The following is a 25,794-nucleotide window of genomic DNA, read 5'->3' as shown; positions in this document are numbered from 1 at the left end:
GCACCACTGAACACCCTCGGCTGCCATTTCTGCCTTCTTCCCAGGACCCCACGGAGTGGGCATTTTCTTCCCTGGGTCCCTTGAATACTAAGCGGCAGAGCTGGGATTCAAATCCGAGGCCACACACCTGCAAGGCTGGATTTGTGCCTCAGGTGGGGACAGGACAAGGGCAGAGGTGAAGTGGGAGCCCCTGACTCTGCAGTGGAGGAGCTGAGGAGGCTTCCTGGAGGAGGTGACCCCGGGCAGAGAAAGGAGGAGTTTCAGGCAGAGGGACTGGCATGTGCAAATGTGGGGATGGGGGCCTGGCCCCCAAGGCTGTGAATGCCTTGGTTTGTGTCTGCCTCTCCAATGTATCCTGCCACACACACACCAGCCTGGACAACCCCAGAGCACAAGGGCTGGGACAGTGCCCTGAAAAGGCAAAGTGACTGAAGAATGAATTCAAGTAAATTAATCCCGTTCATGCTCCATGAGCACTCTTGTTCCACAGAAAGCTCCCATGCCTCAAAGGTCCTTGGACCAAGTGCCTCGGGTCTGCGCCCTGGCTGGAAGTGTATTCCCTCTCACCTGTGCCACTACTGGCCTCCCCTGCTCAGTGCCCTCTGCTAGGAAGCCCTTCCCGCCCCCAGCCTGAGGTCCCACCCTCTTCAGACACTCGTGTCTGCCTGATCACCCACCAACCCACCCATGTTGTCCTGGCCAGCCAAGACCCCTGAGGACAGACAGTGTCCACTCCTGCTCCTGCTTCCGTGGGCCCCCAGCTCAGCTGTGCTCCAGCCTAGGCCACCTAAGGCAGCCACCCGTGGGCTGCCAGACCCCCAGCGTCTGCCCTCACCTCCTCTGTGAGCTTGGACTTCTTTTTCAGAGTCAAATGCACCAGCTTGTGCCTCACACTGCTCTTCTTCTGGCCCTCGGGGAGCTGGGCCTGCAGGACCAGCAGGGATCAGGGTCAAGTGGCTGAGCAGAAAGCAATGTCGAGACCCCCGACAGCAAGACTTTGCGGGGAACCATCTCGCTTCCACGTGAAGCTTACAGGGTGTCCCCCACACTGCCACCGTCCACCTGCTCACCCCTACCTTTGCACCCCCACTAGCCAACTGGCAGTCGGGGAAACTGAGACTCAGAAAAACATAGTACGGGAGTTGGCTCCAACCGCAAAGCCCCTGTCTGCTCTGCCATGAGGCCCCTCAGTTATGGTCAGCACTTTACAGTTTATAAAAGTTTCACACATTTGTTCCCACAAGTAGACAAAGGAGGGTGGCAGGCAGGGGTCGGTGAGGCAGAAATGAATCATAGGATCCTTTTTCTGCAGAGGAGCCCAAGGCTGGCGATGCCAGCAGCCCTCCCTGTCGGCCTGGGAGGGACATCAGCCAGAGGGCACCTTGGCCTCACCTCGCCCTCGCCCTGCAGGGCCTGCAGCTCCCTCTTGTACGTCTTCTTGCCCAGGGTCTCGTAAATCTTGGTCATCACAGGGATCTTCTCACTGCCGTCACTCATGGCTGTGTGGTACTTGGGCTCAGGGAGGTCCCCCATGAAGCGGAGGATGGTGATCCAGACCGCCAGGGCTGCCTGGGGCAGAGTGCGCATGTCAGAGGCCAGAGTGGAGGACATTGCTAAAGCTGTCAAAATGACCTGGTGGTTTGGGGAGCGGGCTGGAGACACCCCCTCCCGCATGGTCAGCCCTCGGGCTGGGCACTGCAGTGAAGATTACAGTCAGACCTGGTCCCTGGCCCCCAGGGACCCACCACCCTCATCACCTACGACCACCACCAGCAGCAGAGTCCATAGCCCCAGCCCTGGCCCCACCCAGCAGTGACCTAGAGGCAGGCAGGCCTTACCAGCTGGTCACCCTCGTCGTCATGGTAGAGCAGTGGCTGTTTGAGCGGCCGCCGGGTGTAGGAGTGCGTGGTTGTCCCCTGGAAGTAGGTGGCAGCGAACTTGGCAAATTTATACTCAGAGAGGTCCTCCTCATCCTCGTCAGGCAGGGGCAGGGCTGCATCCAGGTCCTCCTCCACCATCTCCCTCCGCCCTCGCTCCAGGTCCTGAAGGAGACAAGAGGTATGCCCTGGAGTCCCAGCTACTCGGGAAGCTCAGGCGGGAGGATCGCCTGAGCCCGGAAGTTCAAGGCTGCAGTGAGCTGTGATCATGCTACTGCACTCTAGCCTGAGCAACAGGGTAAGACCCCATCTCAAAACAAAACAAAACAAAAAACAAACAAACAAAAACTTGAGAAGGGCCTTAGAGAGGGACAGGACCTGGGATCTACGCCCGGACCCAGTTCATCTCTGCTCCCCACTGCTCAGAGGGGCTGGGTGGGCTTTAAGGCCAAGGGCACAGGAGGAGGGAGGATTGGCACAAGCGGTGTGTGTGGGCCTCTGGAGCCCCTGTCCCTAGCCTGGTACCTCAAAGCCACTAGGTGCCTGGCCCTCCTGGCCTGGCAGGCCACCTGAAGTCCCCAGGAAGCCAAACATCTTGTCCACCATGTCTGAGTGATTGACAGGCTCATGGCGGGCCCTTTCCATCTGCTCCAGGAGCTCCTTCTTCCGCCGAGCGGCCTCCTTCTCCTTCAGCTCCCGCTCAGCGTCCTCACGAGCCAGCTGGGCCAGGCGCTCCTGGGCAATTGGGGTGACACAGAAGACATGGGGTCAGCTCCGGTGCCACAGCCTCAGGGAACAAGCTTTCCCTGGGGAGCCCCTGCAGCAGCCAGGGCCTCAGTCCCCACCTCCTGACAGCTGGGGAGAATGAAGCCTCCGACCTCCCCACCTCTCGGCCACTCAGAGGCCTCTCAACAAGCCAAACAGCAATCCTGCCCGTCCTTCAGGGCTCTCAGGGAGCCGCCTGCTCCATGGGGACCACACCAACCCAGACATCCCATGGCCATTGGTTTGAGGCTCTAGACCAGTGCTGCCCAATAGAAATAGAATGTGAGCCACCCATGTAGTAGCCAGGTTTTAAAAAACAAAAAGGAATAGGTGGGATTAGTCTTAGTAGTATATTTAACTCAATATTTCCCAAATATTAACTTAGCATGTAATCCATATTATAAAAATAATACTGAGATATTTTATATTCATTTTTTCCCCACCAAGTCTTCAAAATCTAGTGTGTATTTCACACTTAAAGCACTGTGTCATTCGGACAGGCCACACTGCAAGTGTTCAGTTGCCACTGTGGCTGGTGACTCTATATTGGGCAGCGTGGCACCCTCGTGCCATCAGCTGGCTTGTGCTTTTACCAAGGTATTATCTTCCAACTAGAAAGTGGCTGCTGAGGGCCTGGGCCTCTTCCTCTGGAGCCACCACAGCCCTCCGTCCTTTTGCATGGCACAGGACCAGGTGCCCAGCGAGAGCTCAGGCAACGCTGGCCGAGTGGGTCTAGTGCAGCCATTCTGAAGGATGGAAGGAAGGCTGCAGCGCCAGGTGACAGATGAGCAGCCAGCTCGGGGAGGGGACAAGCCAGCAAGTGGACACCTAAGGCGCCTGGAGGCTCTCGGCTCACCTGATGCTTGCGCTCGGCCTCCTCCTTGGCCTTCTTGGCGCTCATCTCCTTCCGGAGCTTCTCTTCCTCCGCCAGCCGCATTTTCTCAGCCTCGAGGCGCCGCAGGTACTGAGGGAAGGGGGCATCCAGAGGGCATGGAAATGTGTGTAGCTGTTGTTGCAGGGATTCCCGCCAGCTCCACCCACTCGACTCTGAGTTCTGAAACTGGGCATGACTTTGCCAAATAATTTGGCAGATAGGACAAGTGAGGTAACCAAGAAATTCTCTAGGTCACCCAGCGGGTTAGCGGCACCACTGATCCAAAAGCCTGGCCAGATCTGCGTTGGTCTCCCAGAGATTCCCAAGAGTGACTCAGGTCCCAGCCCTGCCCTTGGCTGAGAGGATGGAAATGAGGGTCTGGTCCCAGGTTTGTGCACTCCTCAGAGCAGGCATAACCGCAGGTCCCCCCGCTCCCCGTAGGTCCCGCTTCCTGGCCAACACCTGAGGGTGATGCGTGGACACTCCCCACCCAGGGGTCAGAGCTGTGGGTGCTATGGACTTGCTCCCTCACCTCGGCCCTGAGGCGTTGGTGCAGCCTGCGGGCGATCATGCCCCGGGCATAGGCCTGCACGGTGAGCACAGCCCAGAGGCGGTGGCGGAAGGCCTTGCGCACCAGATAGGCGCGGCAGCGGGCCTGGAACTGGATGATGCGTTGGCGGGCCAGGCGGTACTGCTGGTGCAGCTTCCGGGAGCGGTGCAGGGCCTGCAGCCGCAGGAAGCCCAGACGCATCTGCAAGGACAGCCACCCCATGCTCAGATCCTGCTGTCCCATTCCAGACTGACCCTGCCTGCAGGAGCTTCCACGGCACCGGCCTCCACTCTCAGACAGGCACCCCCAGAAGGCATGGCCCAGTCTCCTCTCAGATTAGGGCCCCCCCCACCATTAGAAAATTCTGTTTCCTCTCAGGCAACATATTTTTAGGTGACCTTGACTCTCCCTGAGTTGGGGCCCCCCTGAGAGAATCCTAGATCAGGAGTTGCAACCAACCAGTCTGCTCCCCATCCAGCCCCAACAAGCCCTAAGCCCAGCTGCTGCACAGAGGTCCATGTGACCCAGCCACTTTCAGCCCCGTCTGAGATCTCTAATAATCCCAGAGTGCTCCCAACCCCCAAAAACACTCCAGAAGGAGAGCAACAAACATTGCTGGCCAGTTGGAAGAAGCCACAAGAGCCAGATCCAGACTTCGGGCTAGAGGAATGGTAGTGGCTGGCCGGGGCAGTGGCAGGAGGCCAACGAGGCCAGGCTGTGCTGCCTGGGTGCAGGCCAGTCCTGCTGCCATGGCAGCAAGGCTGGGTTCAAAGGCCTGTTTGGGCAAGAGCAGCCCATGGGGAGGCTCACCAGCCCGTAGTTCTTCCTACAGTTGTGACCCCGCCAGTGCCTCTGGATCAGTGTGGCAGCGTTCTTCAGCTTCAAGAAGTTAGACCTGAAAGCAGTAGTGGCGCGGGTGAGCAGTGTCCAGAGGCAGCCAGGGTACAGGTGGGTTTGGGATCAGGAGGGCATGCTGAGTCCCAGCTCTGTGACTTCCTAGCTATGTGACCTTGGGCAAGGCACATAACCTCTGTGCCTTAGCTTCCTCATCTGTACAATGCATAGAATAATGCCTGCCCTGCCTGCCCCACAGGCCTGTCACATAAGCCCATGAAGGTAGACATTCAAAAGGTATTTGTTGAATGAATAAATGTATGAAAAAATAAGTAACTAAAATAATATAAAGATCAAAACTTTGAACAGTCTAACTTCCTCATTTTATACATGAGGCAACTGAGACTCAATAGGTTGGAACTAGAGCCCGTGTCTTCTGACTGACCCTAAGTGAGCCCAGTGCTGTTCCCCCTGCACACAGCAGGCTGCTTCTACAGGAGAACAGTCATCTTCAGCCTGACAGAGGACAGAGACCACGCACAGAGAGCAGGGGTCTGCTGAATGTAGAAATAAATAAAGGAAGAGTGAAGGATGGGTGTGCAAGTATGCAAGTGAGCCAACAGGTCAATGCTTGGAGACACACATAAGCAAATGAGCAACTGTGGGAGTGGGTGGGTGGGTGGGTGAATGGATGAATAGAGGAATGAATGGGTAGGTGGATGGATGGGTGGATGGATGAGTGAATGAGTGGGTGGATGGGTGGATGCATGGATGGTGGATGGGTTGGTAGGTAAATAGATGGATGAATGGATGGATGAATGAAAGGGTGGGTGGATGGGTGGATGGATGAGTGACTAGGTGGGTGGGTGGATGGATGGATGGATGGATGGATGGATGGATGGATGGATGGATGAATAGGTGGGCAGATGGGTGAATGGATGGATGGATGGACAGATAAATGGATAGATGGATGGATAGATGGGTGAATAGGTAGGCGGATGGATGGATGGATGGATGGATGGATGGATGGATGGATAGATGGGTGAATAGGTGGGTGGGCGGGTGGGTGGATGGATGGATGGATGGGTGGATGGATGAGTGAATGGGTGGGTAGGTGGGTGGATGGATGGATGGATGAATGGTGGATGGGTTGGTGGGTGAATGAATAGATGGATGAATGGATGAATGAACGGGTGGGTGGATGGAGGAGTGACTAGGTAGGCGGATGGATGGATGGATGGTGGGCAGATGGATAGGTGGGCGGATGGATGGATGGATGGATGGATGGATGGATGGATGGATGGATGAGTAGGTGGGCAGATGGATGGATGAGTGGGTAGGTGGGTGGGTGAATGGATGGATGGATGGGTAGGTGGGTGGATGAGTGGAAGAAGGGAGAGAGTGATCGTATGAACTCAAAGGGGTGTGTTGTGGAATTTTCGCAGAGCTTAAATCACACTTTGGAGTCAGTCCTGCACATTTGTGAATTGTAACGTGTACACATATCCTTTACATAGAATATGAGACACACTTTGTATTAATAATTTATAAAATCTCAAATTTCCTCTTTGCAAAATTTCATTAGCATCTGAAATGAACAGTGGGTCCACATGTGAGTCTTATGCATCTACGTGTGCATGTGCATATGTAGGTGAACGTATTGCATTATTTGGCTTACATGGCACAATGGGTCCATGTAAATCATGTGTCTATGTTCCTGTGTTTATATGATCATGTGTGCATGCTATGCATGTGTGCACTTGTTTCATAGGTGAACATGTTTTTTTCCTAGTGTTCATGCGGGCAGAGCAGAGGAGAGCCAAACACCACATGTATACCTGTATGTGGGCTGAGGAGGGGAGGAGCTGGTAGGAACACGCACCTGTCTTTGAACCCCCGGATGACCTTCTGGAGGAGGATGACTCTGTCGGTGATGGCTTTGTCCCGCTCCACTTCTAGCAGCATGTCATGGTGGTCCTAGGAGGCACAGCTCCTGAGCAGCGCCCCACAAGGTCTCCTCTAGGGCCACCTGCTCTGTCCCAGCGGGGGCCACTCTTCCTTCACTGGGAGCACAGGTCTAGAACTCAGTCGGGCCCCATGAGTTCCCAGCTGGCTCTGGCCCCTGGGGCAGCCTCCCACAGCCACCAGGACAGACAGGGGTTGTGGCTGTTTCCCAGAGGTCCAGGCAGGACAGATGGAGCAGAAGGTGCCTAATCTCTCTGGATGGGGTCGGAAGGCCCAGTACGCACACACACCGTCTTCTTCCCTATCGCCAATCTGCCCAAGCCCCCTGCTTCTAGATGTCCCTGTCACATCAGTCCCTCACCTGGGCTGGGCTGTTGCCATTCCTCTCCAGAATCTTGGCAGCAGCCTCCTAACTAAAGGTCTCATGGCCCCCTGGCTCCCTCTCTGGCCCTCCTTCACATGCAGCCAGAGGGACCCTCCTAAACACAACCTGGATGGTGACACTACAGTGACACCTTATGGTTCCCCAGGTCGAGCCTGGGTTCCTCACCCTGGCACTCAAGGCCACCTATGATCCAGGGTGTCTGCCAACTTTTTCAGCCCTCTCTCCTTCTCACCCAAGACCCCAACCCTCACTGTAGTTGGACAAAACTTCATTGGTTCACTTAATACATATGAATTGAACGCCTCCATGTGCCAGCACTGTGCTAGATGCTGGGGAGGGGAGGGGCTGCCACAATGAACCAGGGAGACATGGCCCCTGCCCTTGGGGAGGGTAGAGTCTCATGAGGGAGGCAAATCCATCAGATAATCATAGACACACAGGGCCCTCACAGAAGAGATGCTCAGCCAAGGCATTCTGAATGAATGAATGGATGAATGAGCATGTTTGGCCTCTCAAAACCATGGCCATATTGGAAGAGCCTAGCAGTGTAAGTCAGGGGCTGATGGCACTCCTCCGAGTTCCCTGGCACTAGATGCCATCGTGATTCCTGCCTTCCCCACTTTGCCCACACAGGGGCTGGGCATCAGACCCCCCCCAGACTAGAAGCCCTGCTCCCTGCTTCCTAGGTGCCTGGTTTCACGTAACTCAACTTCTTTCTGAGCCTGTGAAATGGGTATAATATTTCCTTCTCCACAGGACTGTTTCAGGGATTAAATGAGCTCATAGATGAAAAGCCCCCACCCAGGGCCTAGCACATGGAATGTGCTTTCTGGCTGACAGCTGTGGGAGGCACAGGCAGGGAACATTCATCACATCTTGCTGATGAGGAAATGCAGGTGCAAGGAGAGAAATGGCCTGGCCTGAAGCCCCTTGGCTGAAGAGGAATGAGAAGAGGCCACAGGATCCCTCCAGTTCAGAGCTGGTTCTTGTCCCTGCTGCAGCTGTCCTGGAGTGCCCAGGCCCCACCCCCCACACCAGAGGAAGGAGCCCTGTCATCTGGGACAGCCAGAAATCTAGCACAGCGGAAATGCAAATGGGGAAGCCCAGCGCTGGGAGCTCTCACTGTCCCTGCTAAGGCTGCCCTGCCACTGCCAGCTCCCAGCCATCTCTCCAAGGCTGTGACTCCGTGACTCCCACAGGCCCCGCTTCCTGCTTCCTTCCCCAGCTGCCCAGGCAGCAATGGGAGCTGAGCTGTCTATAGAGTGATGGACAGGTGGCATGCTGCAGACCTCAGCACGGGATGGACCCTGCCAGGCAGGAAACCACAGAAAGGAACCTAAAGATACACTCAAGAGACCCCACATAGGCACACTCCAATTTACAGATTGGAAAATGGGGCTCAGAAAGGGCCCCAAGGCAAGCAGCACCCCTGCCTTCCTGCTGTGGGCCTGACAGCCTGCCCCTGGCATGTGCTTTGTAACCTGTGGTCAGTGCTCTGACCCCGCTCCCAGGTGGTAGATGATCTCAAACACCAAATTACCCTTCCCCACCAGAGAGGGCAGATCCCACCTGCTCCTCCAGCCACACCACAGCCTGGCAAAAAGGATCTCAAAACCCCAGCACTGCCTCCCTCTCCCGAGCACCCCAGCCCACATCATGGGAATTTACAGCCCCCCAGGGCAGCCCAGGGAAAGCGTCTGTGCTCACCTTCAGAAAGATCTTGGTTTTGCCTATCTGCCAGTCATCATGGGTGCCCAGCACAGCCTCAGCCATGCGCTGGCACGTTCCACGGAGGTCGCCCTGGAGTGAGGATGGGGGACACAAGGGAATGGGCAGCCTGTCCAGTGGGAAGGCCTCCGGAGTGTCCCCGAGGCTGGGAGGCAGGGCTCTTCCCGAGCTCTGCCCCTGACTTGAGGTGTGACCTCAGCTGGGTCCTGCCTTCTCTGAGCCCCAGTTTTCTCCTTAGCTCAGCTGGATGGTATGATTGCAAAACGCTTTCTCACAACTGACATCCAAGGCCCGCGTGGCAGCCCTGGTCTTGTTCCTTACACCACCATGTGTGAAGTCCTCACCAGCTGAACATGGCAACTAAAGCCCACTGATGCATTCCAATACCTGAACCCCAATTTTCCATGCTGCATCTGAGAGGTCGAGCAGATGTCAAGCCCCGCCCATGGTCCTGATAAGAAAATTGGGACCCTTGCCCAGCCAAAGCTGGGACCCTCCCCTCCTGCCCTCTGTGCACTCAGCCCTGTACCTGCTTGTAGGCCGGCTTCACACCTGGCAGCAGCACACGGTACCGCTCCACGAACTCCACGAAGCTGTAGCGGATGGGGTAGCCAGCTCGGCGGATTCGGATGGTCTCCATCATCCCTGAGTACCGCAGCTGGCGCACGCACAGGTGCCGGTCGAACAGCTGCCGGGCACACAGCCAAGGGCATCAGGGCCAAGGCTCCTGCTGGGAGGCAGCCCTGCTGTGCACTTGACCAACCCAGACAAAGGCTCAGAAAAGCCAAGTCCACACGGCATGGGAGGAGCAAAGCTGGGACAGGCACCTGGATCTGCATCTCAAATCCACAAAAGAGCATAAAGTGAGGCCTGTCGTGGTGGAGCTGTGTGCTTTGGGAGCACAGAGAAGACAGATTAATTCTCCTTGGGACATCCAAGTGGGGAGCTTCATGGAGGAGGCGTCTTTATCCCCCTAACCCTGACAAGAGGGGGAGTATTCCAAGGCTGGAGGCGGTGAGCCTCTGCAAAGGTGTGGAAGCCTGAAAGCACAGGACTTTGCTGGGAACCTTGAGGGAGCTAGAGAGGCTGGTCCAGGCCAAGTTATGGCTGTGCAGGTGAGGGGTGCTCTGTACAGCTCCAGGGAGGACCTTTCACATTGCAGCTATTGTAGATCTGTGATTATTCAGACAACTTTCCAGCTGCCTTAAGGAAGAGGCACATTTTTCAAAGGGCCCTGGGGTTCGGTTGGTGGAGGGGCTGGGGAGAAAGAGTAGAAGGCAGGTGCTGGGCTGTGAGGCTGTGGGGCTCTGTGAGGGCCTCATCCATGGATGCTGGAAGCCAGGGAAAGTTTAGAGCAGGGAGAGACTGGGCCAGGTCTGCATTTGATAACAATGTCACTGGGGGCCAGGGCAGGCAGGACAGGAGGTGAGGGAGGCAGGAGACCCTTGAGGAGGCTGTTGCCAAGGCCCAGTCCACAGATGCTGAGGACTGGGCTGAGGGAACGGTCCCACTTCAGAGCCAGGGGAGACTGTGCCCGACTGCCCTGGTCTCAGTCCCCTGCACCCCCTGCATTAGAGGGAGAGCTCACTGGAGCCCTGTGCGACCCTCAGGCCCCTGCAGACCTGAGTGCTAAAGGGGACAGGCCTCATCCACTCTGGGGAATGTTTTCCAGGCAGGAGGCAGCGGGAGGGGACGGTCTTGCAGCCTGTCAGCTTCCGGAGACTGTTTCCTCTCTCTCCGGGCCACTTTCCCTGGCCTTCCTTCCCTCCCCAGATCCCCAGGCCCCAGCTTCCCCCTGTGCCTCCCTGCAGGCCTCTGGGTAAACAACCCTCCCAGAGCCTGTGCTGGGAAAGAAGAGGGCTCGCTGTGAGGTGGCCCCAGCCTGAGCCGCTTAATCTCCCTGAGCCCCCAGTCCTGCATCTCTAACCTGGGACCAGCACAGTCCCTTTCTCACGGGTTGTTTAAGGTTGAAGGAGGCTGTGGACCGACCATCCAGCCTATGCTGGGCACACAGAAAGGGCCCAACAAATGTTATTCAGAAAAGTCAAGAATGAGGATATCCCAACCAGCTGAAGAGATGGGGGAGGCTTCCAGGAAGAGGTGGTGGTTGAGCTGGGCCAAAGGAGAAGGGGACTTTCAAAGAAGCAGCCCCAGCAAGAACCACAGCTGCCAATCACTGGGCACTTGCTGGGTGCGGGCATCTGCAAGCATTACTGCACGGAATAGCCTCAGGAGGTAGGTACAGTCAGTCCCATTTCCATCTATGAAGAAACTGAGGCATAAGAGAAGAAACTGCCTTGTCTGCAGTCGCCCACTTGTACGTGGTAGAGCCAGGATCTGAACCTGCTGCAAGCCCCCCGCAGAGTCTAGGCTCTTTCCAAGGCACCTGCTGCCTCCAGTAAATAGGGGGCCTTGTTTTGTAAGCTCCCTGGGTGCCCCTCATTCCCCAAAGGGACAAAGTCTCACATCCTGCACTCCCACCCTACCCGATTCTTGACCTAGCTCCTCCACGTCACCCTAGCTGCCACCCGCCAACCCCAGGCCGGGGCCACTCACCATGGGCTTCTTGAACTCATTGGGCTTGATGCATCGCACGAAGAAGGGCTGGCAGGCACCCAGCGTGCGCATCAGCAGCTCCAGTGACCGCTTGAACTGGCTGCTGAGTGTGGGCGAGCGCTTCCTGGTCTCGGCGCCCTGGGGGGGATGGACGACAGAGATGGGAGGGGCTGTGCCTGTCCCTATCCAGTGTCCCAGGAGCCGCCCAGTAGGAAGCGGGAGGGGAGGTCAGCGGGGTCAGGGTTTGAGGGACAGGGCGGTATTCGAAGTTTTCCTGCAAACTGCGTCTCCCCACCTTCTGAGCTGGAGCCTGGACCCCAGATACCTCCTCCAGGAAGCCTCCCAGGACTTCCAAAGGTACCACCTCTGGGCCAGGGAGAAGTGAACCCTACAGGAAGATCTCCGCACTGGGAGTCTCAAGCCTGCCCCTGCCCCTGGTGCGCTGGATGACTCTGAGCAAGGGGCAGCCCCTGAGTCTCATCCCCGCTTCCATGTATAAAGGAATAATCGGACTTGGTCACCTCAGGACACTGAGGTCATCTCTAGAGACAGGGGTTAGACAAACCTAGATTCAAGCCCTGGCCCACCGCTTCCTAGCTGTGTGCCCTTGGGCAGGTCACTAAATGTTGCAGAGCCTCAGTTTCCTAAGTGGAGGTGATGCTATCTATCCATCTGACCAGGCTGTGACAAGGGTCAGAGGTCAGGGCATATTTCAGTAAACAGCAACCTGGAAAGGTGGTGCCGCCTTCTGGGAACCTGTGGGCAAGCACGAGGAGGAGGGGTGGGAGCTGCCGGTGACCTCTCCCCTCCCAGGCTTAGCCGGCAGCAGCAGGCTGGGGGCGGGGCAGGCCTGGCTAATCCTCCTAAGAAGGCACACAGGCAGCCTCCTCCTCACCCCCGCACTGTGGCACCGACGCAGCCAGGGGTTCTGTGCTCCATCAGCCACACCTGGGCGATCCTGGCAGCCAGTGAGCCCCCTGCACCTCCCTGCCCTGCTGGGGTCCCCTCTGAGAATACTGTGAAATGAGGTGGGGGAAGCCCTGAGCCGCAAACAAACAGGAAACCAAATGGCAGGACTGATGGGAACTGGACACAGAGCTTAGGTTTTGTTCCAAAGAATCTTGATTAGTGTTTTCCTGGCAGTTTTCATTTGGTTGAGAGTTTCTTATTTTATTTTACTTGACTTCATTTGATTAATATTGCAAGACTTTATATTTTTAGAGTCACCATTTCATCTGGTATCCTGTAGCATCAAAAACCAGGGGTGCAGATGTAGATATGTGAGGTATTTGGGGGGACAAAGGTGTTATGCTCATACTCAATTTAGGTACTGTGCCACCAGACTGTGATGAGGCCTTCCGAGAAAGAGCCAGTGCCTGCGATTCTGAAATCTGCAATGCTTTCCAATTGCGTTGTATTTGGAATATATTCTAGGACTTTGCCCAGAGAAGCTGGGGAGTATTTGCAATGCAGTAGGGTGGTGGTCAGATCTGTGGCCCCCCGGTCGTCCTCAACTTGATCCAGCAGCAGCACTGGGTGACCCCAGTCACTGGAGGGGAGCTGTCCAAATTGGGCTGTACCTAGCCTGCATTAGGGCCCCTGACATGAGTACCCGCATACACGTGCACACACACAATACACACACACACCTCAGCATGCACATACACACACCACTAGGAGCACACGCATACCACCATGTGCACACACATTCACACCCTTCTTTGGTCTTGGTCCTCACAATAAAACGACTGCTTTCTCCCCGTCCTCCCTGCTGGGCTGGGAGCCCCATGAGGACAGGATAGGTCTGCCTCTTTATTGTTGCGTGGCCAGGGCCTACCTGACACACAAGTACCAGTCAACACTTTGATCTACTGAAGTGCTATTGAACTGGTTCCTAGTGACATCCATGGGTTCACAGAAACTGCCCACCTTCCCGTTGCTCTAGCCAAACATCTAGCAAATGTCCTCAGTGCCTCTTCTGTCACATCTAATATATCCGCAAATCCTACAGGCTCTACTTTCAAAATATCTCCAGAACCTGGCCCCTCACCACTTCCTCCACCGTCAGCCTGGTCCCAGCCACCAGCATTGCTCTCAAATTCCTGCAGCAACCCCCCAACTAGTCTCTTTGCTTCCATCCCCCACATTCCAGGCCACCCTCCCCTGGGACTGGGGAGCTAGAGAAAAGAGTGGGACAGCCGAGAGCCACACCTGACTCACCAGCGCAGCCACCCTATAGCACAGGGCCTTCAGACAGGGACTCTTCTGGGTGCTGGAGCTTCGAGTGCCTGGGACCCTTCCACTCTCAACACAGCAGCCCAAGTGAGGCTGCTAAAACAAAATCACATCCTTTCCCCACCCAGAACCCTCCACTGACTCCTTGATTCACTCGCATGAAGGCCCAGGTCCTTGTAGGGACCCACAGTGCCCCAAAGGAGCTAGTCCCAGGGGCCTCTGGTCTTTATAACACCTGTTCCCTCCCCTCCAGCACCTCCAGCCCCTCCAGCCTCCTCGCCCTGCCTGGGGTGCACCTGGGATGCAGGCATAGGCTTGCAAAGCACCTCGGGGCATCTGTGCTTGCTGTCCCCTCTCCCTGCAAAGCCCTTCCTCCGGAATGTGGCTGGGCACATTCTTCCTCACCTCCTGCTCAGCTTCTCAGGCAGGCCTTTCCTGACCGCCCCCCCGGAACCCCCCACTGAAAATCACAGAGCCTCACCGCCACATTCCTCCCTCCTTAATCTTTCCTTATACTGCAACTCACCATCTGATACACTGTAGCTTTTACTTATTTATTGGATTTCTATCTATTTACTATTATTTTTATTTTTTTTGAGATAGAGTCTCGCTCTGTCGCCCAGGCTGGAGTGCAGTGGCGCGATCTCGGCTCACTGCAAGCTCTGCCTCCCAGGTTCATGTCATTCTCCTGCCTCAGCCTCCCGAGTAGCTGGGACTACAGGCACCCGCCACCACGTCCGGCTAATTTTTTGTATTTTTAGTAGAGACGGGGTTTCACCGTGTTAGCCAGGATGGTCTCGATCTCCTGACCTTGTGATCAGCCTGCCTCGGCCTCCCAAAGTGCTAGGATTACAGGCTTGAGCCACTGCGCCCAGCCTTTACTATTATTTTTGAGGCAAGGTCTCACTCTGTCGCCCAGGCTGGAGCACAGTGGCACGATCTTGGCTCATTGCAGCCTCAACCTCCCAGGCTCAGCCTCCTGCCTCAGCCTCCTGAGTAGCTGGGACTACAAGTGTGTGCCACTATGCCTAGCTAATTTTTATATTTTTTGTACAGATGGGATTTTGCCATTTTGCCTAGGCTGGTCTCGAACTCCTGAGCTCAAGCAATCTGCCCACCTCAGCCTCCCAAAGTTTTGGAATTACAGGTGTGAGCCACTGCACCTGGTGTTGGCTTTCTAACTATCCCCTCTTCTGCTGGAACTTAAGTTCCAAAAGGACAGAGACTTTTTCTGTTTTGTTCACTGCTATGTCCCCAAGACCCATGACAATGCCTGGCATATAGTAGGTACTCAATAAAGGTTTGTAGGTAGCCATCTGGGTTTCTGATTTGGTTTTATTTCACTGGAGGAAAAGGCTGTCCTTCCTGGTATTTGCTGTTTTCTGGGATAATCTGCAGATGGGGATGGGGTAAAGGTGGAAGTGAAAAGTTCAAAGGCCAATGTCAAATGCTCCCCAGAAAGGATCTGAGAGGAAGACCCCAGAGTGTGACATGAAAGGGGCCGGGAAGTCTCAGGCAGGAGGCCACCTGCACAGAGTGAATAGGTATCTCTTGGGCTCAGGGCCCCAGGACATATGACTGGGCTTAGGCATTAATCAGGGGGTGCTCAATATCCTAGAAGAGCTGCCTTTATCACAGCTGGGCTGGGCCCTTCACCAGCAAGGGCTGCGGTGGGGCTGCCCAGGGCTTCCCCAGGGAGGGAGATGTAGGAGTCAAAGGCTGAAAACTCAGGGCTCGGGGACCTGCCCATGACGAGAGTTCAGATCACTGCAAGAGGTGGCGTGGGCTTCCATCCTGACGCGAGCATTGCCACTAGTACACTGTCATTGAATAAACTGTGACTTAATGTCTCACAATTAACCAAGGTGATTTTCATCTTCCTTTTAAAAAGCCATTGTGTTTCTAGCAGTTACGAAGTATGTTTTCTTTCCTAAGATGTGACGTTTATGGAGCCAGCACAGTAAATTTTTAAAAATTAAAATTATTTTTTAAAAAGTAGGGACTTAGAAAACTTCACTTTAGTCCTCGCTTGTATATGGCCTTAGACAAGTCCCTGAGGCCGGCCTGCGCTCGAATCCCTGTTGTGTCGCAAGGTGTGTGACCTCAGCGAGCACCCTGGCCTCTCTGGGCCCCAGTTTCTTTCTTTTTTTAAATTTTAGAGACAGGGTCTCACTCTGTCACCTACACTGGAGTGCAGTGGCACAATCACAACTCACTGCGGCCTCCAACTCCTGGGCTCAAGGAATCGTCTTTTCTCAGCCCCCTCCAAGTAGCTGCGACTACAAGTGCTCACCACCATGTTCAGCTAATTTTAAATTGTTTTGTAGACACAGGGTCTCACTATGTTGCCCAGGCTGGTCTTGAACTCCTGGCCTTAAGCAATCCTCCTGACTTGGCCTCCCAAAGTGCTGGGATCATAGGTGCGAGCCACCACACCCAGCCTGGGCCCCGGTTCTTCACCTGTAAAGTGGGAGTAATAGTAATTGCTTGCCAGGTGGCAGTGGGGAGTGAATGAGGTGATAAATATAAGTGCTTAGCTCATAGCCTGGCTCAGAAGAGGTGCCCAGTAGATGTAACTGGTATCAGATTGGTCACTGGTGTATCCTAATTCTCTGCTCCTAAAACTTCCCCTGGAGTGGGCCATTTCTGGAGACTCTGGGTTCCTGCACTTTGACCTCTCCATGATTTCTCAGTAAGTGGGTTCTAATCCCAGGAGTAGGAAACTCGAGCAGGAAATATCATGGAGCATTCCCAGATGCCTCAAGAAGCTTTGAAAAGAAAGAGGAGAGAGAAGAATGGGTAGGAGGGGAAGATGGGGTTTAACCAGAGTATGCCCAAGACCAGGAGGAATGGATGGGCCCACCGAGTGTGGCCGGCGGGGCTATAGGAGAAGAGGAAAGAGTGGGAGAGGCCAGAGCGACGCCTGTCTCAGCATTTCGGCCACCTTACAGCACAGGGCTTTCGGGTGGGGACTCTCCTGGGTGCCAGCGCTTCGAGTGCCTGGGACTCCCCTCTCTCAGGTTGGCCCTGCGTGCACCCCAACAGTCGGCCAGCCTACAGTGTTGGTCTGTCATGGTGAGTGGGGATGGCAGGTTGTTCCAGGGCTGATCCGTGGGCAGAGGGGAGAGGCCACCATCCAGACAAGCTCCTTGCTCCTGACATGCCCTGTCTACTGCCGGGGGTGTGTGGATTGTTTCAGAACTCTGCCAGGCAGGCAGGAAGGAAGAGGGACTCAGCACCAGGCCAAAGTGGAAGGATGTCAGTATTTGGCAGAGAGGAGATGGAGGGCTGAGGAGAGAAAAGGAGGTAAAGGGGTTGGCAGCACTATGCTGTTGCTAAGGGGTACCAGCACCTTTGGGGTCTAGAGCACCGTGGGAGCCACGGCCTGAACCAGAGTTCAGGACGCAACAGGGCTGCTGTTTCAGACCTAAGGAGCTCCAGGGAACCGTGTCTCCTAGTCCCAGCTCCCCGTCAGAATGCTGTTATCTGGAATGAGTCATATCCCCCCTCTCAGCCTCAGTCTCTCATCTGCAAAATGCAGAAAATGCCACCTGTCCCTCCCGCCTTGCAAGGTTATCTGAGGATCTGGTCAAGGCATGGCCATAGGGGCCCACCAGGGCCTGGTGGAAGGACAGGGGATTGATGCCTCCAAGGGGCCTTAGGAGACCTGCGTTCGAGTCCCCGCTCTGTCCCTGGTTCCCAGAGGCCTCTGGGCAAGCCTTGCCCCTCTCCTAGGAGTCAATTTCCTCCTTGAAGAAAGAAATGTCTGCAGCACACACAACTCAAAAACCAAACACAAAAATCACTCCACAAACCACTCCACACAAAAGCACACTCCAAAAAAAAGGAGAAAAAGCCCAGCCTTTTTCCCGAGCCTCAGCACTGCGGGAGGTCGGGACCAAGCCCCACCCAGGCCGCTGAGGCCTCTCCCGCCATCCTCAGCCCCGGGCTGGGGTCTTTTACCTTCGCAGCAGCTGCTGAGTGGCGCAGAGTGCCCGATGAATAACCACAGAGAAACTACAGCAGGAACCACGGTGCAGGGTGAGATGGGGAGAGGAGGGGCAGGGAGAATGTGGTGGGTCACAAAACCACTCAAAATCCACCATGGAGAGAGGGGGACCCCCAGGGAGAGGTCTGGGGTACTGGAAGCTCTGTGATGCCTTGGTGGTCCTGAGGGCAGGGGACAGCCAGGCACCTGGACAGGCATGGAGGGGGGCAGGGGCTGTCTTCCGCGTGAGGCCTTCATGCACCCTCCAGGAAGCCATGGGACAGGAGGAAAATACGAAATAAAAAGGCATGCAACCCTGCAGGAGAAAATCCACTAGACCCTCACCCTAGGGCCTAAGGAAAGGCAGAGGGAGCTGTTCTCCCACTGTCTGATGGGGTCTGGGGGTGGCGCAGACATGCCGTCTGTGCCAGCTTCTCTGAGTATCCACACCCACCCCACATCCTTCAGGCTGGACGTGCTCTTTCTGCCCATGCTCTCTTTAGCAGCTGGATTCCAGGGGGTGGGCCCCCACAGTAAACAGATCCCTGACCGGTTCTGCTCCGTGACCTCTCAGGTGACCGTTCTCTGGGCCTTGCACCCCAGCCACATCCCCAGTTAGTACAATAAGAGGACCAGATGGGAACAACTTTGAGGCCCCTCCAGGCCCCACCTGGAGCCATAGCAAAGCTCCATACCCATTATGTGGCCAGGGGGCTCAGCTGAAGCTGTTGGACAAGGGCAGGGCTTAGACCCAGGACTGGCCTGTGGGGGCCCTTCCCGAACAATGGAAACCGCGCCCGGCTTACCATGGCGACGTCGGCCTGGAAGATCTGCTTGATGAACTTGTTCCTGGATGAGTGGACCAGCTGGATAATGTCCCCATGCAGAGTATCTCGGTTCTTCTCCAGGAAGCCTGCGAGCAGCAAACAGCAGTCACCTCTCACCAGCTCTGGCAGGCCCTCCCCAAACCCACAACATCTGAGCCAGGAGGACCCTCAAAATCCACCTAGTTCCACTACATCCATTTCATCGTGGGGGACCCTGAGGCCTGGAGGGGACAGAGACTTGCCCAAGATCATAGAGAAAGTGAGGGGCCATCTCCCCAATGACACAGCTCCCGTCTTCCAGGCCTGTTCAAGAAGGGCAGGGGGGTCTCAGTCTCCAGGAGAAAGCAGGCCTCCTTCCCGACCAACCACCCCAAAGCTACCATGAGTCTTTTGAACTAAGATATCAAAAGGACTTGTTAAGTAAGTGTGTTGCCTGGGAGAGAATGCATGTTGATCTGGTACAAGCTAATATTAAAGGAACTCATTAAAACCACCTTGTGGTTGGACAGTGTGTTATGTTTTATGAAGCCCCTCACAGCTCCTTCTATGTGGGACAGGTAGGGATTACCTCCTCCGCCCCCAAAGGGAGAAAATCGATGTTCAGAGAAGCTAAGTGAGTTGTCTAACGTCACACAGTAAGCCATGAACAGAGTTAAGACTTGAACCCAGGACACTGGTGCAAAGGAGATTCTCTGCACCCAGGACCCAGGATCCCCAGGAGCCTAGGGGGATTCCCCTGCACCACACAGACCCCAGAGGAGGCTGCCACTCGCAGGGACCGAGGAGTTGGAAACTGGTTAATGGGGAGGGGGTTGCTAGAGTGGGGCAAGAGACAGGGTGTCCAGGGACTGCAGATGCCCGAGGGGGAGTGCCACTGTACAGAGCAGGACATAGGCTACCCATGAATGGCAGACAGCACAGAGACCCAGTGCTAGGCTGCCCGCCTGGCACCTGGGGAGGGGCGAGTTGCAGGGGGCACACAGGAATGGAGGGTGGGCTTTGCAGTTGGGATGTAATTGGGTTCTCATTAAAGCTCTGACAGACTCACTATGTGATCCTAGAAAGACCCCCATTCTGGGACTCCAGTTTCCTTAACTGTTGGATGGGAAGGATAGTGCCCACAAGCTTGCTTCTCTTCAGAACACCTAACACCACCCACTTCATAAATCCACATCATAAATAAGATGCTGTATTGAAAAGGTTCTTTGTGAACTAGAAAATGCTGGTAGAATTCTTTCCGGTCATTTAGTCTTGTTTAACAACCTTAGGCAAGCCATTTCCCTTTCTGGCCATCAGTTTCCAATTCTATTAAGGTAGATTACCCTTACGTTCCCTCCAGACCTGGCGTTCTATAGTTTTATAACTCAGCATAGAGATTATTCAATTTTCACTTCCATATCCTCAGCAACATCATGAAGCCTGGCACATAATAGGTGCTAAGAGCATATTGGTTGAACTGAACTGAGAAATACAATCCTCTATTACTCCAAATGAAAGACCAATTTGTTTGCGCGACAGTCCTTCAAACTGAATGTCTGCTTCCTTCTTCCAACAATAAGGTTGGATCTCACAGTCCAATATTGTAAGGGAGTCTGAGCTGCCATGAGATTCTACCACTGCAGCCTGGCTCACTGATACACTGCTGACTTCTGGACCAGTTCAGCAAGGGAGTAAGAAACGGATGGGTTATAGCATGTTTGAATATCTTTGGTCTTTTTTTTTTAAAAAAATTAATTTTTAATTTTTTGTGGTACATAGTAGGTATAGATATTTACGGGTTAATTGGCCTTTGACTATGGGTGGGACCCCTTGAGGCTGTATGGCAGGGCTCAGGGTAGACACAGCCCATAACTAATGCCAATTTGAGGTTGGCCCTTTATACCAGGGTGGGTGGGGAGGGATTGGCAAGGGCAGTCTGCAGTCTTTTGACAAACCCTGTAAGAATTCCAAGTGAGATAAGCCTGTGTTCTGACCACTTTTCTTAGCTTCCAGCTTTAACATGAACCCAACTGCATGTCTCCAGGGGAAAAGAAGATGCATGGTCTTCAAAGCTCATGCTTGGTCTTGATGCTGAGTATTAGGGGGTAACTGGGCTGGTTTGAGGCCTGACTTTGAGCCTAATGGGCTATGTTGTATCAGGTAAGGACAGTCAAGCCCCCCACCTTGTTCTGAGCCTCAGTTTCTGTAAATGTACAAACAAGCATTGAGCCCATCCAAAAGAACTGAAAGCAGGGACTCGAACAGATATTTGTACACTAGTGTTCAGAGCAGCACTATTCACAAAAGTCAAAAGGTAGAACCAACCCCAAATGTCCATTAGCAGATAAATGGATAAACAAAATGTTTATCCACACAATGAAATACTATTCAGCCATAAAAATGAGGGCAATTGATATATGCTACAACGTGGATGAAAACTAAAGACAAGGAGGAGCCAAGATGGCTGAACAGGAACAGCTCCAGTCTACAGCTCCCAGCGTGAGCGGCGCAGAAGACGGGTGATTTCTGCATTTCCAACTGAGGCACTGGGTTCATCTCACTGGTGAGTGCCAGACAGTAGGTGCAGGACAGCAGGTGCAGCGCACCACGTGTGAGCCGAAGCAGGGCGAGGCATCGCCTCACCTGGGAAGCACAAGGGGTCAGGGAATTCCCTTTCCTAGTCAAAGAAAGTGGTGACAGATGGCACCTGGAAAATTGGGTCACTCCCACCCTAATACAGTGCTTTTCCAATGGGCTTAAAAAATGGCACACCAGGAGATTATATCCTGCACCTGGCTCAGAGGGTCCTACACCCACGGAGTCTCGCTCATTGCTAGCACAGCAGTCCGAGATCAAACTGCAAGGCGGCAGCGAGGCTGGGGGAGGGGAGCCCGCCATTGCCTAGTTAGTTGCTTGCTTAGGTAAACAAAGCGGCCGGGAAGCTCGAACTGGGTGGAGCCCACCACAGCTCAAGGAGGCTTGCCTGCCTCTGTAGGCTCCACCTCTGGGGGCAGAGCACAGACAAACAAAAAGACAGCAGTAACCTCTGCAGACTTAAATGTCCCTCTCTGACAGCTTTGAAGAGAGTAGTGGTTCTCCCAGCACGCAGCTGGAGATCTGAGAACGAGCAGACTGCATCCTCAAGTGGGTCCCTGACCCCTGAGTAGCCTAACTGGGAGGCACCCCCCAGTAGGGGCGGACTGACACCTCACACAGCCAGGTACTCCTCTAAGACAAAACTTCCACAGGAACGATCAGGCAGCAGCATCTGCAGTTCACCAATATCCGCTGTTCTGCAGCCTCCACTGCTGATACCCAGGCAAACAGGGTCTGGAGTGGACCTCTAGCAAACTCCAACAGACCTGCAGCTAAGGGTCCTGTCTGTTAGAAGGAAAACTGACAAACAGAAAGGACATCTACACCAAAAACCCACCTGTACGTCACGACCATCAAAGACCAAAGGTAGATAAAATCACAAAGATGGGAAAAAAACAGGGCAGAAAAACTGGAAACTCTAAAAATCAGAGCATCTCTCCTCCTCTAAAGGAACGCAGCTCCTCACCAGCAATGGAACAAAGCTGGACGGAGAATGACTTTGATGAGTTGAGAGAAGAAGGCTTCAGACGATCAAACTACTCCGAGCTACAGGAGGAAATTCGAACCAATGACAAAGAAGTTAAAAGCTTTGAAAAAAAATTAGATGAATGGATAACTAGAATAATCAATGCAGAGAAGTCCTTAAAGGACCTGATGGAGCTGAACACCAAGGCATGAGAGCTACGTGACGAATGCAGAACCCTCGGTAGCTGATGTGATCAACTGGAAGAAAGGGTATCAGTGATGGAAGACGAAATGAATGAAATGAAGTGAGAAGAGAAGTTTAGAGAAAAAAGAATAAAAAGAAATGAACAAAGCCTCCAAGAAATAGGGGACTATGTGAAAAGACCAAATCTACGTCTGATTGGTGCATCTGAAACTGACGGGGAGAATGGAACCAAGTTGGAAAACACTCTGCAGGATATTATCCAGGAGAACTTCCCCAATCTAGCAAGGCAGGCCAACATTCAAATTCAGGAAATACAGAGAATGCCACAAAGATACTCCTCGAGAAGAGCAACTCCAAGACACATAATTGTCAGATTCACCAAAGTTGAAATGAAGGAAAAAATGTTAAGGGCAGCCAGAGAGAAAGGATGGGTTACCCACAAAGGGAAGCCCATCAGACTAACAGCAGCTCTCTCTGCAGAAACTCTATAAGCCAGAAGAGAGTGGGGACCAATATTCAACATTCTTAAAGAATTTTCAACCCAGAATTTCATATCCAGCCAAACTAAGCTTCATAAGTGAAGGAGAAATAAAATCCTTTACAGACAAGCAAAGGCTGAGAGAGTTTGTCACCACCAGGCCTGCCCTAAAAGAGCTCCTGAAGGAAGCGCTAAACATAGAAAGGAAAAACTGGTACCAGCTACTGCAAAAGAATGCCAAATTGTAAAGACCATAAAGGCTAGGAAGAAACTGCATCAACTGTCGAGCAAAATAACCAGCTAACATCATAATGACAGGATCAAATTCACACATAACAATATTAACCTTAAATGTAAATGAGCTAAATGCTCCAATTAAAAGACACAGACTGGCAAATTGGATAAAGAGTCAAGACCCATCAGTGTGCTGTATTCAGGAGATCCATGTCACATGCAAAGACACACATAGGCTCAAAATAAAGGGATGTAGGAAGATCTACCAAGCAAATGGAAAACAAAAAAGGCAGGGGTTGCAATCCTAGTCTCTGATAAAACAGACTTTCAACCAACAAAGATCAAAAGAGACAAAGAAGGCCATTACATAATGGTAAAGGGATCAAGTCAACAAGAAGAACTAACTATCCTAAATATATATGCACCCAATACAGGAGCACACAGATTCATAAAGCAAGTCCTCAGTGACCTACAAAGAGGCTTAGACTCCCACACAATAATAATGGGAGACTTTAACACCCCACTGTCAACATTAGACAGATCAACGAGACAGAAAGTTAACAAGGATACCGAGGAATTGAACTCAGCTCTGCACCAAGCAGACCTAATAGACATCTACAGAACTCTCCACCCCAAATCAACAGAATATACATTCTTTTCAGCACCACATTGCACTCATTCCAAAATTGACCACATAGTTGGAAGTAAAGCACTCCTCAGGAAATGTAAAAGAACAGAAATGATAAAAAACTGTCTCTCAGACCACAGTGCAATCAAAGTAGATCTCAGGATTAAGAAACTAAGTCAAAACCGCTCAACTACATGGAAACTGAACAACCTGCTCCCAAATGACTACTGGGTAAATAATGAAATGAAGGCAGAAATAAAGATATTCTTTGAAACCAACAAGAACAAAGACACAATATACCAGAGTCTCTGGGACAGATTCAAAGCAATGTATAGAGGGAAATTTATAGCACGAAATGCCCACAAGAGAAAGCAGGAAAGATCTAAAATTGACACCCTAACATCACAACTAAAAGAGCTAGAAAAGCAAGAGCAAACACATTCAAAAGCTAGCAGAAGGCAAGAAATAACTAAGATCAGAGCAGAGCTGAAGGAAATACATAAAAAACCCTTCAAAAAATTAATCCAGGAGCTGGTTTTTTGAAAAGATCAACAAAATTGATAGACCGCTAGCAAGACTAATAAAGAAGAAAAGAGAGAAGAATCAAATAGACGCAATAAAAAATGATAAAGGGGATATCACCACCGATCCCACAGAAATACAAACTACCATCAGATAATACTATAAATACCTCTACACAAATAAACTAGAAAATCTAGAAGAAATGGATAAATTCCTCGACACATACATCCTCCCAAGACTAAACCAGGAAGAAGTTGAATCTCTGAATAGACCAATAACAGGCTCTGAAATTGAGGCAATAATCAATAGCTTACCAACCAAAAAGAGTCCAGGACCTGATGGATTCACAGCCGAATTCTACCAGAGGTACAAAAAGGAGCTGGTACCATTCCTTCTGAAACTATTCCAATCAATAGAAAAAGAGGGAATTCTCTCTAACTCATTTTATGAGGCCAGCATCATCCTGATACCAAAACCAGGCAGAGACACAACCAAAAAAGAGAATTTTAGACCAATATCCTTGATGAACATTGATGCAAAAATCCTCAATAAAATACTGGCAAACCGAATCCAGCAGCACATCAAAAAGTTTATCCACCATGGTCAAGTGGGCTTCATCCCTGGGATGCAAGGCTGTTTCAACATATGCAAATCAATAAATGTAATCCAGCATATAAACAGAACCAAAGACAAAAACCACATGATTATCTCAATAGATTCAGAAAAGGCCTTTGACAAAATTCAACAACCCTTCATGCTAAAAACTGTCAATAAATTAGGTATTGATGGGACATATCTCAAAATAATAAGAGCTATCTATGACAAACCCACAGCCAGTATCATACTGAATGGGCAAAAACTGGAAGCATTCCCTTTGAAAACAGGCACAAGACAGGGATGCAGTATTTAGTACCACTCCTATTCAACATAGTGTTGGAAGTTCTGGCTAGGGCAATCAGGCAGGAGAAGGAAATAAAGGGTATTCAATTAGGAAAAGAGGAAGTCAAATTGTCCCTGTTTGCAGATGACATGATTGTATGTCTAGAAAACCCCATCGTCTCAGCCCAAAATCTCCTCAAGTTGATAAGCAACTTCAGCAAAGTCTCAGGATACAAAATCAATGTACAAAAATCACAAGCATTCTTATACAGCAATAACAGACAGAGAGCCAAATCATGAGTCAACTCCCATTCACAATTGCTTCAAAGAGAATAAAATACCTAGGAATCCAACTTACAAGGGATGTGAAGGACCTCTTCAAGGAGAACTACAAACCACTGCTCAATGAAATAAAAGAGGATACAAACAAATGGAAGAACATTCCATGCTCATGGGTAGGAAGAATCAATATCGTGAAAATGGCCATACTGCCCAAGGTAATTTATAGATTCAATGCCATCCCCATCAAGCTACCAATGACTTTCTTCACAGAATTGGAAAAAACTACTTTAAAGTTCATATGGAACCAAAAAAGTGCCTGCATTGCCAAGTCAATCCTAAGCCAAAAGAACAAAGCTGGAGGCATCATGCTACCTGACTTCAAACTATACTACAAGGCTACAGTAACCAAAACAGCATGGTACTGGTACCAAAACAGAGATAT

At 52.4% G+C, this 25,794-nt stretch overlaps 1 protein-coding gene across 3 annotated transcripts in view; it reads right to left on the bottom strand.

Moving 5' to 3' along the window:
* Positions 1 to 25,794, bottom strand: part of MYO7A (myosin VIIA) — a 78,861-nt gene that overhangs the window by 30,968 nt on the left and 22,099 nt on the right. For all 3 annotated transcript variants that reach the window (XM_055283025.2, XM_055283026.2, XM_063641402.1), the window contains exons 13-24: positions 18,564 to 18,670; positions 11,535 to 11,672; positions 9,508 to 9,666; positions 8,958 to 9,050; positions 6,783 to 6,877; positions 4,877 to 4,961; positions 4,049 to 4,267; positions 3,499 to 3,606; positions 2,403 to 2,612; positions 1,839 to 2,042; positions 1,393 to 1,569; positions 836 to 925 (exon numbers count right to left, since the gene is read on the bottom strand). In XM_055283025.2, coding sequence (XP_055139000.1) covers positions 836 to 925; positions 1,393 to 1,569; positions 1,839 to 2,042; positions 2,403 to 2,612; positions 3,499 to 3,606; positions 4,049 to 4,267; positions 4,877 to 4,961; positions 6,783 to 6,877; positions 8,958 to 9,050; positions 9,508 to 9,666; positions 11,535 to 11,672; positions 18,564 to 18,670 — 1,685 coding nt within the window. The remainder of the gene's footprint in view (positions 1 to 835; positions 926 to 1,392; positions 1,570 to 1,838; positions 2,043 to 2,402; positions 2,613 to 3,498; positions 3,607 to 4,048; positions 4,268 to 4,876; positions 4,962 to 6,782; positions 6,878 to 8,957; positions 9,051 to 9,507; positions 9,667 to 11,534; positions 11,673 to 18,563; positions 18,671 to 25,794) is intronic.

Source organism: Symphalangus syndactylus, chromosome 6 (genome assembly GCF_028878055.3).
Source record: "Symphalangus syndactylus isolate Jambi chromosome 6, NHGRI_mSymSyn1-v2.1_pri, whole genome shotgun sequence".
NCBI lineage: Eukaryota > Metazoa > Chordata > Mammalia > Primates > Hylobatidae > Symphalangus > Symphalangus syndactylus.
Note: the sequence above shows the minus strand (reverse complement) of the source record. Positions and strands in the feature narration are given on the sequence as shown.